This window comes from Sciurus vulgaris (genome assembly GCF_902686455.1).
Source record: "Sciurus vulgaris genome assembly, chromosome: 6".
Lineage (NCBI taxonomy): Eukaryota > Metazoa > Chordata > Mammalia > Rodentia > Sciuridae > Sciurus > Sciurus vulgaris.
In genome coordinates, this window is record NC_136466.1 from 107,599,439 (window position 1) to 107,616,326 (window position 16,888).

At 33.6% G+C, this 16,888-nt stretch overlaps 1 protein-coding gene and 1 pseudogene across 3 annotated transcripts in view; one reads left to right on the plus strand and one right to left on the minus strand.

Annotated features, from left to right (window-relative positions):
- AP3B1 (adaptor related protein complex 3 subunit beta 1) overlaps positions 1-16,888 on the plus strand; it is a 254,893-nt gene that overhangs the window by 100,678 nt on the left and 137,327 nt on the right. For both annotated transcript variants that reach the window (XM_079143559.1, XM_079143558.1), the window contains exon 8: positions 12,307-12,468. In XM_079143559.1, coding sequence (XP_078999685.1) covers positions 12,307-12,468 — 162 coding nt within the window. The remainder of the gene's footprint in view (positions 1-12,306; positions 12,469-16,888) is intronic.
- Positions 4,982-6,924, minus strand: LOC306663189 (density-regulated protein-like; annotated as a pseudogene). The gene has a single exon. The product of its transcript is annotated as a density-regulated protein-like (transcript).

Consider the following 16,888-nt stretch of genomic DNA (forward strand, 5'->3'; position numbering starts at 1 on the left):
ATTGTATTGGTTATTCTTTCATTTTAAAATATTTTCTAAATGATATTTTCCAGCATTTTTCTGAATACTGTTACGTTGCAATATGCTATAGTTTATCCATTCTCATACCAATGAGTAAATTTGCTTTTTCATGTTTTGCCTGTTAAAATAAATCTATTATGAACATTCTTGTACAGGTGTTTTTGTGGACCTATGCTTTTATATATATTGAGTCAATGCCTACAGTAGGATTTTTGTGTCACACAGTAGATGTATTGTAAATTTATAAGATCCTCCTGGACTTTTCTTAAGTGGTTATACTATTGTTTTGTTTGCTGTGGCTGCCAAGTGGCTTAAATTTATTTCCTCACAGTTCTAAAATTTGGAAATCAGAGATCAAGGAGTTAACAGTTTTAGTTTCTCCTGAGGCCACTTTGCTTATAGATGGCCACTTTCTCTCTGTGTCCTCACATGATCTTTCCTCTTGACGTATGCATCCTTGGCGTCTCTTGCCTGCCCAAATTTCCTCCTATGACAGTAGTCAGATTGGATTAAAAGCCAATTTAGGAGACTCATTTTAGCTTAATCACTTCTTTAAAGGACCTGTTTCCAAATACAGTCACATTTGGGGATAATGGGAGTATCTCCAAATACTGCGAGTTAGTGCTCAAAATAAGAATATGTAGTGGTCACAGTTCAGACTACAACAACCATGATTGCACTCCCTATAACAGTGAATGGGGATTTTGGTTACCTAACATCATCACTGTCATATGGTGGTATTATTCATTTTAACCATTGTGTTTGGTTTAGTTTGTATTTCTAAGTGAATTCTCTTTATGGATATTTTAACAAAGAAATATTTATTTTAGAAATGATTTGAGGTTAGAAAATTTAAGCTTTTTAATCCTAAGGGACATTAGCTAGATAACTGAAGGTCAGAAAAGTGAAAGTTTGAACTTTCTTGTTCCTCTTTTTACACAAACACATTCAAACCCACATTCCCATCTCTCCTTATCCCTTTCCCTTTGAAAAGAGTAGCTTGCTTATTTTTTAATCATAAATCTTTTGTATACCTGTGGAGCTGTAACCCTTGACTTCAGGGCCAAAAATCTTAAAATGAACATGAATTTTCCTTTCTCTAGGAGTGGAACTGTTGGCTTCTGCCATAAGAGTGTGGCCTGCCCCATATTTTTTTAAAACTTGCTTATATAGCTTTTACTAGTGACTGAAGTGTGTCCTTTATATATATATGAATATTTTGGAATTAATGAAAATTAAATGATTTCTTTACAAAATTTTATATTTTATATATAGATTTTTTGAAACTTACGTTTTTTTGAATTTTGTTTTTTAAAGAAAATTAAATTGTTGTTTCTTGGAACTCTTGTTCCTTACCCTCAGTTTATTTACAGTTTAAGTATATGTGTATATACATATATTTTTTTTCTTTTTTAAGTATTGGAGTTTTCCAAAGGACTTAAAAACATGCACATACACTTTACTGATTTATTCCCTTTTCCCAGAATTTTCACAAACATTATTACACCTCTGCTTTAATCCATTTGTTTTTATGTCCTAAAGGAGAATTAAATTTAGTGATTTCAATTTAATGCACATTTACCTTCCTATCCCTAATAAAATCATTGTTTCAGGGATTAGAGTATAGAAATAATGAATACATGAAGAATCGTGATAAGTTTTTTTTTTAAATATGCAGACAAGTTTATTGAAACTCACGTCTATGCTTGAATAAATTCACTGTTTTAAAGACTGGTACAGTGCTTGTTAGCAAGAACAGCTGTGGCTTATAACACCTAACATTTTTCCATCAAACTTGGAAAATGTGCCACAGTAGACATGGTTCTAGAAAGTATGGCCAGTGAAACTAGATTGGAAGCATTCAGTTTTAAAGGAAAGCTACTAAACGCCAAGCAATACTTTGTCTTTAGAAGGTATACAGTTTTTTTTTTTTTTAACTTCATGTCAGTTTGGCTTTTTTTGTAGGTAGGCACAGACATCAACTTGGGATAAAGTCCCAATGGGGATAGGAAAAAACCAGATAAAGTATTTTAATTAGGATTCACTTTCCTGTACGTGGTTAACTTACTTGGAATTAGTTTTACTTTGATTTTGTTTCATGATTTGTAATTGAATGAAAGCTACTCTAAAATGCATACAGCTTAACAAAAAGTGATACTTTTTTTTTTTTTTTTTTTTTTTTTTGGCGGTTCTGGGGATTGAACCCAGGGCCTTGTGCTTGCAAGGCAAGCACTCTACCAAATGAGCTGTATCCCCAGCCCAAAAAGTGATACTTTTTAAAAAATCTTATAGCACTAGATCTAGATTAATTAGTTTTCAAATAAATAAAGCACTTATTTCTCATGTCTGGGACCTCTTAGCATATTTTATTTCAGAGAAATTTGAAATATGTTTTATGTAGATTCTACAGATTTCTCAGTAACAAAGTTTGGAAGCTGTGGTATTCAGAAAGCTTGTTTCTAGAGCTGAACATACAGTTATAAGAAATGAGAAGTGTTGTGGGCAATTGAACACTGTGAATTTTCATAGTAGCTCAACACAAAGTTACGGTGCACAGGTGTTTCCATAATTGTGATGTATTGGGAGAAATTCAGTGTTCAATGGTCCTCAAATCCACACTTCCATCTGTGTAGTATGGTGATTACTGGGCTGTATTATAAAACATGTAAGGTGAACAGCATAGAGGTTTCCTTACAAAAGAAAAAATCCAAAAGCAGTATTCACACTTTGTGTTGTTTTACATAGAACTGAATTTGGAGGAAGAAGACTTCACTTGTTTTTTTCTTTTTTTCAGAAAAAAGTTGAAAGTTTCATTAAATAGGAAAAAAAATTTTGTGTGAATTCATTTTCGATAATGTGTGCTTTCCATACCAAATGGCTAACTTTTCTGAGCATTCATGATGCTGTTAATTACCTAGTCTTGTCCAGGATATCTAACCCAATAAAAAAGAAATGTACCTGCGATTTACTGCTCTGGTATTTGTGATGAACTGAATATTTGTATTACTTTCAAATTCACATTAAGGTCCTAACTCAATGTAATGGTATTTGGAGGCAGGGCCTTTGGAAACTAATTGGGTTTAAGGTTAGGGACCTCATGATGGAAGTAGTGTCCTTAGAAGAATAAACATCGGAGAACTTACTTTGCTCTTTTCACTATGTGAAGTGATTGTCATCCATCCAGGAGCTGGTCTTCACCGAGAACTAAATTGTTATTCTATGGTATTTTGATATCGCAGTCTGAAATGACTAATCAGTATCTCAGATTACATGGTATGTCAGTCAGCTTTTCATTTGTGGCCAAAATACCTGATAAGAAAAACTTAGGAAAAAAAATTTTATTTTGACTCTTGGTTTCAGAGGTCTCAGTCTGTGGTCAGCTCTGTTTGCTCTGGACCTGAGGTGAGGCAGAACATCATGGTAGCAGGGTACGAGGGAGCTGCTCAGTTCATGGCATCTGGAAAAGAGAGAGGCGGGGGCACGGCCAAATGCGCAAGAGCAAGCAGAGGGAAGGAGGAGGAAGGAAAGAGGAAATGAATGGGAAGAAGATAAATCCTTCCAGGGCATGCCTCCAATGACTTACTCCTCCGACTAGGTCCTACCAACCTAGTTCATCCAACTGTCAATGGATTAATGCATGAAGTGAGTTAATCCCATCAAATAGACCATGTTTTTAACAAATAAGCTTTTAGGCGACATTTCATATCCAAACCATAATACCTGGGAGCGTCATGATGGGTTCTCCTGAATCACTTTTAAACATTAAGGTAAACTGAGTGTGGTAGTGCATACCTGTAAACCTAGTGACTTAAGTGGGTGAGGCAGGAGGATTCCAAGTTTGAGGAGGGGACCTGGGGATGTGGCTCAGTGGTAAAGTGGCCCTATGTTAAATTTCTAGTATCAAAAAAATATTTTATTTTATCAAAATAAAATATTAAGACATACTTTGAATCCCCAGCCAGCTATAGAAATTGTTTTGGCCTGTCTTAAGGATAGTACTGGATCTCTTGAGGCTATCTTGGAACTCAAGTGGGTACATTCAATGTCTTCTAATTGTTATAAGTGCCAGGGTAATAAAGGGGAGAAATGACAGGACAAAGAGTAATCAATCCTGAGTTCAAGTCCTGGTCCCATCACTTTAAATCTCTGTGACTATTAATTATAGTTCATGTAAATTGTCTGCCCATAAGTTCTTTCATTGGTAAAAAAGGTAATAAATACCTGCTTTGATAATTTCATGGTGTTGTATAGAGGATTCAGAGGTTTTTGTGTAAATGTTTATTAAAGATTACCTCAGCCCCACTTATGTTTTATTTTTACTAAGTCCAGTGGTACTGGTCACATGTTGCAGAAGTGTGTATTTTTCAAAAATATTTTTCCATCTATCAGCTTTCAGATATAAGCAAATGTTACTGTGTACAGTTTTAAATTTTCTCTATTTGTTCCTAATTATGAACTGACAAATAGAACATAGTTTATGATTATTTCTTAGAAAATCCATTCAGATAAAATGACCATCTCCCTGTGTCTTAAGATTGCTCTAAAAAGCAAAGATTATCTAAGAGTGCAAAATTGTGCACAATTGTGGGTTCAAATACTGACTTACTGCAGTGTCTGTGAACATTTGTGTTTGAGCTTCAGACACAAAATCTATAGACAGTATTACTACTTAAGTATAATTTCACATTTTTCTATATTTCTTAAATGCATATAATCGTACTTTAAGGTTATGTAAACAGTGCCTTTTCCAAAATAAATTTTGTAGAGTAAAATTGATTTTTTTTTGCCTTCATAAAATTTGTATTTAATGTAACATTTCTGTCTTGTGAAGATGAATATTTTAGAGCAAAGTGAAAGCTGTATTTATTCTGTCTTTTTTTTTCTCTTAGCATTTGAGTGGTACACCTGAGTGGAGGGAGACCCATATGACATGGGTATAAATATATATATATTTTTTCATTTTTAAATTTACATCTTTATTACACATTTTTTCTAAAATAATTTTTAAAAAAACACCCTTTCATTAAAGATTGTATTTGCATGGCAATAAACAATGATTTCACAGGTTCTAAGTTTCCCTCCTCTGTCTCTCCTCTCCCCCACCCCATCCTACTTTCTTAAAGATGTCTGTAGTGATGTTTAACACAAATCAGATTTCAGTTTGCAGCACCTGACTTAAAACAATGTTTAAATTCATATAATACATTCACTAAAATTATCAGTTTTCTCTTGTGACAAAGACATGTTTCAACTGTTATTTCCCAGACTATATTTGAGTATGAGTTCATACTATTTTTAATTGGTCAGCAGAATTTTACTCATAAGATATAGCCAGAACAGGAACTCCCAGCATCTTTGAATGGTCTTCCATGCAAGACACTGATAGTAATGAATGCCTAAAATGGGTTGGGGGTTAGCCCCTACATAATATTATCAAACATGCTAAGTATTCTTGGAAAATAAAAATTTTGAAGATATGCATAATATTCTACCACATAATGTACATCACTTCTTTAACCATTTTCCAATTGTTCATTTATATAATCTGCAATTGTTGATGTTATGAATGATATTTTGTAGAACCCCCCCTCATCCATAACTTTATGCAAGACTGATTAATACTTTAGGATAGTATCAAAGAAGTAGCTTACTGGATCAAACAGTGCACATGATTTTAAGGCTTTTAATATACTTTACCAAACAGTCTTCAGAACAGCTTAAACAATTACTACAATAGTGTGTTGTTATGCCCACAAAATGAACTTTGTTGGTAACAATGAAACAAGCTCAACCATAAATCTATTAGAATCTCACTTATAAGTATGGCACCAAAGAAGTAAGGAAACATTACTGGTAAGGAAGCCAAATTCAAATTCCTTTTAAAAATAACTCAACTTTGAATCAGTAAGATAACCAACAGAAATGCTTCCCACAAAAAGTCCACAGCATTGGATCTGGGAGCGTAGCGCAGTGGCAGAGCACTTGCCTAGCACGTGCAAGACCCTGGGTTTTATCCCCAGCACCGCCAAAAAGAAAAAAAAAATGTTTGCAATGTTTTTCCAAAATAAAAAGTTAGAAAGAAAGGAAAAAGTCAGTACCAAATGACCAAAAATTTTTATTTGACTAAATTGAGTCGTGCATAAGCATGACAGTCTCCCCTGTTTATTAGACTTTGGCAATAAAAAACACCAAGCAGCCTTGTACGGGACAGTGAAAATGCCAAGGGTGTCTGTGGTTTTACTGTAGGATAAATGTATATATATATTTAAAAGGTCTCTCTCCCTTTGGCCATATCAGCTCAGTCCAGATCATTAAATATAGACCAGTTTTTCAAAATCACTTCTTAACTTCTCCAAGGTCTTCAGTGCTGTCATCATCCACCTCTCGCCATTTTTCCTGAATGACATCAATTATGTCATCTGTAAAGTCCCCTTGAATGATGATTTCATCTTCCCCTCTTACTGAGGCACCACAGGAGAATTTTTGAGCAAAAAATCTTTGTGCTCCTTTAAGATCAATTTCAAAAGTTGCAAGGCCACACACTCTTGTCACATATTTCTTCTTTGCTCTGGGAATTTTAGCTATAGTAACCTTTTGTGGTACAGTCTTCTTTTTCTGTTTTATTTGACCCCTTCCACTTCTCTTCTGTTTTTTCTTTTCCCCTTCTTCCCCTGTTGTTCCTTGACCTTCATTAATTCCCGCTTCTTGTTCGGGTGAGTTTTCTACAGTGAGTTTTGCAAACTCATTTGGGAAATTCTTCTCTAACCACTGTCTACATTTAGCAACATCAGGCATATATTCACAGTACTCTGCAGTAAAGTGAGTAATCAGCATCTAACTTGGCACTAGTCCTTCATCTCCTTTGCCATCAGCCCCACTGGATTCAGAAATCTCAGTAGCCATTTGACAAACCTAGGAGGTCGCACAGCCCTTGCCGCCCCTGGTCCCGCAGCTCCAGCCCTTGCCGCCCCTGGTCCCGCAGCTCCCGCAGCTCCCGCCAGCTGAAGCGACACATGCAACTCCTCCTCTTTCCCAGCCAGGGCCTCCGGAGCGACATGGGTATATATTAAACTCACTGTATTTTAAAATAGGCTTTAAAAAATTAAGAACAGTTATAGGTACACATAGCATAGCAGTTTTCCACAAATGCTAAACCTCCACCTTCTCAATATGTTTACCATAATCAGTGAACCTATATCAAAACATTTTTTATCACACAAAACCCATAGTTTACACTAGAGTTCATACTTGATATTTTATATCCTATGGATTTTGGCGGGTATATGATGACATTAATACTCCTTTGTGTTTTTCATAGACAATAGTTTTGCTGTCTGAACAGTCTTCTGTGCTCTATTTGTGGCTCCCTCCTGCCTAACCCCTCCTAACAGGTGTGTAGTAGTCTGTCATCCTTTTAATTTCCAGTTCCCTGATGACATAAGACTTAGAACATCTGCTTGTATGCTTATTTGCCATCTAGATGTATTTTTTGGTTTTATTTATTTATTTATTTTGGTGAGGTGTTTGTTTAGGTTCTTAGCCCATTAAAAAAAAATTGTATTACCTGTTTACTGTTCTCAAGGTTTAAGGGCTCTTGGTATATTTTGGGCAATTGCTCTTTATCAGGTGAGTCTTTTGTAAATATTTTCTCTCTTCTGTGGATTTACTCTTAATTCTCTTCACCTTGTCTTTTTCAGAGCAAAAGATTGTGATGAAGTCCAGCTTATCAAATATTTTTTTCACAGGCCATGCCTTTGGTGTTGTATATAAAAGTTGCCCTATCCAAATTCATCTGAATTTTCTCCTGTAGTATTCTCTAGAGTACTAGTTTTATGTTTTACATTTATATCTGTGGTCCATTTTGAGTTAATTTTTGTGGAGAGTATTAGGTGTGTGTCCATGTTTCATTTTTCAATATGTGGGTGTCCAGTTTTCCCAGTGCCATTTGTTTAAAAGACTTCTTTTTTTTTTTTTTTTCATTGTGTTATCTTGACTCTTTTTGTGAGTGTAGATGACTGTATTTATATGAATCTATTTCTGGGCTTTCTATTCTTTTCCACTGATATTTTTGTGTATTCCTTTAATACCACAGTGTCTTGATTACTGGAGCTTAATGATAAGTCTTCGAAGTAAATCTCTGTGTTTTCAATTATGGAAAAATTTAAACATATACAACAGTAGGGCTAATGATTTAATGATTCCCTGTGTACATATCATGTGGGTACATAGTGTATCAACTCATGATTGATTCTGTTTCACCTTTACCCCACAGCACTCCCAAATTTCATATAAAATTCTGGATATATAATTTTGTCTATCTATTTAAGATTGAATTTCTAAAATTGTCTTTATGGAAACCACAGAGTTTTCCCCAGTATAAGTTGATTCTTATTTTCCACATGAAAGAATTCAAAGCAGGTCTTTTCTGATCCAACTTGATGGATACTTTTAAAGATATATGGAAAAATTAGTCTGTTGTACTAATATACTTTCATTTCATAATGTAATTAGTTTAAAACAGAAAAATTACTAATTTATAAATGGAACATTTTATACTGATTTTATGAAGCAGTTTTATTGCATACATTTTAGGGATTTCTCATTATAACTGGAACTCCTTATCTAAGTCATTTTATACATTCCCATTGGGAGACACTTTTACTTCTGAATAGGTTGTTGGAGATACACATTGCCTTGAAGTATGAATATGATGCTGCCATAGAACTGTATTTCACACCTTCAGTAATCATTTATATATCATCATAGTTATTATTTGAAGTTCTTTTGTAGGAAAGTTTTATCCTTTCTCACCCATTCATTGTTAGTCACTTGTTTATATCAGTATGAAACTATAGAAAACTATTTTATTCCTGAGGTTATAATCAATATTATTGTTACTTACTTTTTTGCTCAAAAGTTTGAGGTTTGCCTTTGGAAGTGTTTTTGTTTGTTAAAATACTTGATAAACTAGGCTAATTTTAATTGCCTTAGCTCTAGAATCAGTTTTTCAAAGTGTAAAAGATAAGATTTTATGGGTTTATTGATAATGTTTTCTGCATTAATCAGATTTCAATCAAATGGTTCTGTCTTGTAATAGAAATGTCAGTATTATATGGGAGGAAAGTTGGCATTACTGAGTGATTGTATAGCTTAGAAAAATTGCCACATTATAAAAAGCCATAATATTAAATCTTATGATTAATATCATGATTAATTGAAATGATACTAATTAATAATTAAAATATTTTAATTAACACCAGCTAGAAACTTCACATATGATAATGCCTCATTTTATTAGGCTTAATAGAAATAACACATGTAATAATTGACCCTTTTTTTAACCTTTCTGGTGCTAACATTTCTAAAATACGTTTCTCTTTTCCTATCCTTTGACAATGGAAAATATAATTTAATCTTTACTTCTTTTTTAAGTTATGCCCTTTATTATGTGTGTGCCAGGAATCTAAAATATCAAGATGTTTAAAATAATATGTGTAAAATACTTCGGAAAAGGGATTACTTCATAGAACCTTTATGCGTAGTTCCAAATTCGTAGTTGTATAATTGAGACTGGTTAATATCAATCTCTACACAAGAAATATAAACTACAGAATAAGTTATGAAGATTAAGAAATTCTACTAAAACTAGAATATTTCTGAAATATTGCTTTCAAATATAAATTGGGCATATCAAAGTTGGTTCATCTCTTTTATGTTCATGAAATATGGTTAATATACTACTAAGTGGAGCCAATGGTAAATTCTGCCTATAAAGTAGGCTTCAAAGTCTTTAAAACTCATTTGTTTTTACTTTTAAGCAGACTAATCAGTTTTCATAATATATCATTTACTTGCTTAAACAGCACCAGCTTTTCTGTTTCCAAATAAGGGGAAAATAAAATTTATTCCATCATATACATACTATAATAATTGAGAGTGATTACTTTATAACTATTCAAAGTTCTCCAAGGTATAAACTTTGGGTTTTTCACTTAATGTATTTAAATATCTGGTATATTATCTCTAAGAGAGCAGAAATCTTCCAATTAAGTCAGAAGTATTCCAAAGGTAATATCAGTCAAGTTCAGATTTTAAAAAGATTGCCAAATTTGATTAACTCTATGAGTTGCTGAAATTATAGCCCTTCATATAAAAGTGATATAAAAATTGATACAGACTTTTAAGTAAGAATTGTACTGGATTGAATTCCCTGCCAAAAGTTCAATCTTCACTTAATTCCTTGAACACATTAATCATAGTCTGTCTTAGTTCAGGCTAATATAACAAAAATATCCTAAACTGGGTGAATTAAAGAACAAACAGTATTTTAGTTCTGGAGATTGGGGGATCTAATATCCAGGTGCTGACAGGCATGATGTCTAATAAGGGTCTGCTTCTTGATGCATAGGTGGCCATCTTCTGGCTGTGTTCTCACATGGTGGAAAGAGGGTGAGAGCTCTCTGGGGTCTATTTTGAAGGGTTACTAGTCCCACTCATGACCTAATTACTTCCCCAGAGTCCTATCTTATAATACCATCACACTGGGGATTAGGATTTCAATATATGAATTTTAGATGGTCACAAAATTGTTTCTAACAGTTCATTTTAAAAATCCACCTGATGATTATCCCCTTCTATATTCCTTGTATGTTTTTATTCTCTTTGTTTATACTCATTTTATTAACTTTTTTCTTACATATTTTAAAAACATTTTTACTGAGGTAGAAATATATACAGAAAAGTACATGTGTCAGAAGCAAATAGCTCCATGAATTTTCACATGCTGAGTACACCCACATAATGAGTACCCAGATTATGAAGCAGAAATTACCATTGTACTTCAGAAGACGTCTCTTCCACTTAATATCTTGCTTTCCCTCCCAAATGGAAACAGTGTCCTGATGCTTGATACCACTGTTTCTTTCTTGATAAATGATTGAACTACTTTGAAGTTTTAGATGATGGATTTTGGTCTGCTAATGGCATGTTGTTAGGTAAGGTAATCATAATCCTTGATTATGGACTGATCTTCAAAAGCTGATGATTCAAAGCTGATCTTCAGTCTGATCATCTCTGCTCCTTAGAATGTAGACTTTCCAACTTTTAAACCAAAGACTAGGAGAATTAGTAGGATTGTACTTTTGGTGACTCCTAAGCTGCAGTTTTTGTTTTCTGTTTTTGTGTCTGCTAAAAACTGTACTCAGGTTTTAGGTCACTCAGCCTCCTCTTATGTATTTGCCACATGCTTTTTAGAGGAAAGCAATTCCCAATGCCAGTTGTATGTCCAGATTTATAAGTTCTATGTGCTTTTTGTTTATTTTGGGGATGAAGTTGCACTTAAAACAAAAGCCTGGAACCAACTCCAATGGGTATTCATAAATCTCTTAAGACTTTTTCTTAATGACTCGGGAACCTACTTAATCACTAGTTCTTATCTGTTGAGCTTTATTATTATTTTTATATGTTACTAATTAAAAATGCTCCTCTTTCTTCTGACTCTTTGGTCTAGTTATAGAGTGACTGACAATTTATGGAAATGGTTTTTGGTTTCAGTTATTCTCATATTATAGGTCTTATTAGAATCTAACGGTCCATTGTTCCCTTTGAGCTATATGGGAATTTAATAGTCAAAGATTTGCTCTGTATACAACAGGAGCATTTTAACACTAAATGGCAGTTCCTTGTGATATAACATGAGAAGAACCAAGGTTTTTATTCCATATAGTTTGTATAATACTGTTTTAGTCAGCTTTCTTTGCTGCTGTGACTAAAAGACCTGACCAGAACAACTATAGAGGAGGAAAAGTTTATTTGAGGGCTCAGGGTTTTAGAGGTCTTAGTCCATAGAAGGCTTAGTCCATAGAAGACTGGCAGGACATCATAGTGGAAGAGTGTGGCTGAGGGAAGCAGCTCACATCATAATCAGAAAGCAGAGAGAGACTTCACTCTGCAATATATACCCCATAGCTACTCCCCCAATTAACCACTTTCTCTAGCCACACCCCACCTGCCTCCAGGTACCATTCAGTTAATCCCATCAGGGATGAAGTCATGGATTAGGTTTAATACTCCCACAACCCAAGCATTTCTCCTTTGAACCTTCTTGCATTGAGCTTTTGGGGGACACCTCACATCCAACCATAGCATATACTTTAAATTACCCTCATAGTAGTATTCTACAGTAGACTTTTATTTTGAAAAAAATTTTTAAAGTTTTCTTTGAGTGTAAGATTTGGGCTCTTAAAGGTCTGAACTAATCTTTGGATTGAATATTTTTCCTTGTAGGATGATGGTCTAGAAGACAATGAAAAGAATTTTTATGAATCTGATGATGAACAGAAGGAAAAGACTGAAGACAGGGACAGGAAGAAGCCATATACTATGGATCCAGACCATAGACTCTTAATTAGAAATACAAAGCCTTTACTTCAGAGCAGGAATGCAGCGGTAGGTTAAAAACCTTATAAGAAATAATTTACAGATATTTTAAAAATATTGATTAAAAGTATGTAAATTTAGTAATCACATTTGAGCATGCTAATAGAATACTTATTTATTTATTTATTTATTTGTAAACCAAGCACATGTAATGGGTAGTTAGAAATATAGCATGGAAAATAAGGTACAGTTTAGAGACGTAATTTCTAAGAAGTAATGCATAAACATATTTCAGCCTTCGATGTTTCCAGTTATGCAAAATTAGGTTTGGATGAGAATACCTTGTTTAATAGTTGTTGACCTAATGAACTTCATTTACTTTTTTGTGGTTTTATCAATTAACTTTGCCTAAGACGATGAGCCCAAGCTGTTTCTCAATTGATTAGATTATATCTTTCCTTATATAAGAGGTGTGTATATTCTCACTCTTATGCTTGAGAGTAGTAGATCCAGTGTCCCTAATGTTTGTATCTACCTGGAAGAAAATTTAAGAGACTAAAGTATAACAAAATTTTTGCCTCACACATAGTAAACTTAAATTGGTAGTGATAAAATTAAAATCTCTTTGTCTTCATAAGTATGCATATATTTACATGTGTGGGTATGTGTATATATTTTTGTTTCTTCTATTTAGTTATGCATAACCGCAGAATGCATTTTGATTCCTTGTACACAAATGGAGTACAACTTTTCATTTCTCTGGTCATACACAATGTAGAGTCACACCATTCATGTAATTATGCATGTACATAGGGTAATGATGTGTGTCTCATTCCACCATCTTTCCTTCCTTCTGTCCCTTCCCCTTCCCTCATTTTCCTCTATACAATCCAAAGTTCCTCCATTCTTACCTTGCCCCCTCCCGCACACCCCCATTAAATATCAGCATCCATTTATCAGAGAAAGCATTCAGCCTTTGGTTTTTTGGGATTGGCTTATTTCAGTTAGCATGATATTCCCCAAAGTTCATCCATTTACCTGCAAATGCCATAATTTTATTCTTCTTTATGGCTGAATAATATTCCATTGTGTATATATACCACAGTTTCTTTATCCGTTCATCTGTTGAAGGGCATCTAGGTTGTTTCCATAATCTAGCTATTAAATTGAGCTGCTATAAACATTGATGTGGCTGTGCCACTGTAGTGATAAAATTAGAATCTTTTTATCTTCATAAATGTACATGTATTTACATGTGTGGGTATGTGTATAATTTTTTCTTTAACCAAGCTAAAAATCACATTGTATACAGTTTTTTTTTTTTTTTTGAAAGCAGGTTGTATCATTACAGTACATCCCCAAGTTCTTTCTGTTTTTGTTTTTGTTTTTGTTTTTGTTTTTAATTTTGATGCAGTATCTTGCTAAGTTGCCTAGGTTGGCTTGGAATTTGCCATCTTCCTGCCTCAGCATCATTCATGACTCATTGTGGTTACAGGCATGCTCCACTGTATCTGGCAGTACACAATATTTTTTAATTTTCTTTTTTTTCTAGTTAGTCTTTACCACCTTTCTATTTAAGTGAAATTTCATCACAATTCATACCAATTGATTTTAAATTATCCTTTTCTAAATCATTTATCCTTATCTAAACCATTACATAATGCCTTGCATCTGGTTCTTTTATCTTTTAAAGCCTCTCAAGTCTTGCACAGTGTCCTGGGTTTTTCTTGATTGCCTCTTTAATAGTTTCATTTCATTTTCTCTTTTATACCCCGTCTTTCCTATTAGTTATTTCTAAAGACCTGACAGATTCAATTTAAATGTTTTCTGTTTTATTTATTTTTTTCTGTTTCTCTGTCTCTCCTTCTCTCTCCCTCCCACCCCTCCCTTTTTCCCTCCCCCTGTCCCTTGCCTCCCTCCCTCCCTTTCCCATCCCCATTCCCAACTCTATTCCGGTACTGGGGATTGAACCCAGGGATCTCAATCACATGACCTTTTTGTCAGTCTCACTAAATTTCCCAGACTGGCCTTGAACTTGTGATTCTCCTGCCTTAGCCTCCCAAATATCTGGATTACAGGCATCCAGCTTGTTAAAAGTTTTCTTAATTTTTTTTTTTTAAATCAAGAAGTATTAATTAATTTTATTAATGATTTTACGTTAGTAAAATCTTCAGATATGGGGAATTTCACATGAATTACTTCAAGTTTTTTGATCCTCAAGAATTGAAAACTTAAAGCTTTGTGTATCTTAGTAATTAGCAGTGGTTTTTAATCTTATGCATAGTAATAAATAAATTATTATTTATTAACTGTGTCCTATTATAACCAAAATGTTTTTTCACTGATGTTATCAAATGTGCTCATATTTTATTGTGCTCTAGCTTAGCTAGGTAGCTGTAATCTATCATGTAATTCTCATTGTTATTATCAATTCATATTAGTCTCTCTTTGTCTTAGAAATTGATTTTATAATTGAAATACTTACTGATGTTCTTAAATAGTAAAAACACATAGAGGTAGTTTGCACAATTTGTCCCCATATTTTTTGAGTTCCCTGCTTATTTGATGATGTATCAAATAGTCAGTTTACTCTTTTCCCAGTATATTTTGGTACCTTGTTTTTTGATGCTGCTAAATATAAGTCAAGGCTAACTTTTTGAAGAATTGTGAGTAGATTTTTTTAAAAAAAAAGCTTATTCTCTAGTTTACAGAGACTGAAAATTTGTTCTAGGAACCTTAGTCAGTGCTATATAAATTGGAGATAGATACAGGAAGCAGAATATTAGGAGACTGTTCTAAGAGTCTAAGTAAAATGATAGCAGCCTGAATGGCTAAAAATAGGAATATGAGCCGGGTATGCTGGCGCTTTCCTGTAATCCCAGTGGTTTAGGAGGCTGAGGCAGGAGGATTGCAAGTTTGAACCCGGTCTTGGCAACTTAGCAAGAATAAAATAAATAAAAATTCACAAGGACAAAGGATGTAGCTCAGTGATAAAGTCCCCTGGGTTCAATTCTCAGTATTAAGGGGGAAAAAAAAAAAGCATAGGATAGTGTTTATAGCATGCATGCACTTCACTAAGAGTATGTATCATGTGATTGTGGAAAATGTGACTCTGGAAGGCCTGTGTTGTTAATTTTAGTCTTTCTAGAATTTGGGGCTTCCTTCTAGAAATTTTTACAAGTTAGCCTGTTCATTTCAAATCCTGAGTATTGAAACTTTAAGCTGTTAGGTTTGTAAATACCGAGGAAAGAGATTTTGTCCTATGGGATTTGGGCATGGTCTACCTAATATATTAAAACAGATAGCATACCAAAGGAAATCTCTACATATATAGAACTACACTTTGCTTCCTTGCCAGTAGGATTAGACTTGTTGTAATGGAAAATACTTTAATATTTATCTGTAAAATATATTAAAATTAGGCTTCAGCTTTTTTTCTATAATATACTAATACTAGCCAACATGCTTTAGTATTTTAGAAAATGACTATCACCTTGTAGATTAGATCAATCATTAATTGACCTTTTCATGTAATATTTTAATTTCATTTTAAATTATATTTATAAATTACAAGTGAAGAAATATTTTTATACTCCTAAAATTCCCAACTAATGTCTGAAAGCTATGTGTCAGTCTTGTAAAAAAATTTTTTAAAATGCAAAACAACTGTAAATTTAGGACCCTGTAAACTGCATTTGTTTTAACTTTTTTTATTCTTTTTAGATATACATGATGTAGAGTGTATTTTGACATATTATACATACATAGAGTATAACATATTCTAATTAGGATTCCATTCTAAAGGTTGTAAATGGTGATGTATTTGTATATGAACATAGGAAAGTTATGTCGATTCATTTTGCTGTCTTTTGTAAACTGCATTTTTAAAAAATAGTTTTAAAATGTTTTCTAGTTTCCAAAGAAAATCTTTTTTTACCTCAAGTGTCTTCATGTGCTGTATACTATTTAGGAATACATAAAACTCCTGCCATATATTTATTAGGTCTTCATGAACCTAGCAAAAGTGAATTAGTATTAATTCCTTAGCTATAACTTACATGTATTGATTTTTTTTTTATTTCAGTTATTTTTTACTGTTATCCTGAAGCATTTGGTTTCATTAAGGCACACTTACAATTCTGTAAAGATTCCCAGTCTCTGCAGCAGTAGCAGCAGTACTAGGAGGAACATGGAATGTGGAGTGTCACTTTGAGCTTTGTCCTGTACTGGCTGTCACAACTTGGGCAGTTCATTTAACATCTGTTTTCTTTTCTGAAGATAAATTAGTTTCCTTGTGCTGCTATACAAATTGCCACAAACCAAGTGGATTAAAACAACAGAAATTTAATCTCTTACATTTCAGGAAGCCAGAAGTCCAAAGTCAAGGTAGAAATAGGATTGATTTCTCTTAGAGGCTCTGAGAAAGAAGGTTCCTCTTTCCTATTCTGTAGGTGGTTTCTGGAACTTTGGCATTCCCAGACCTGTAGAG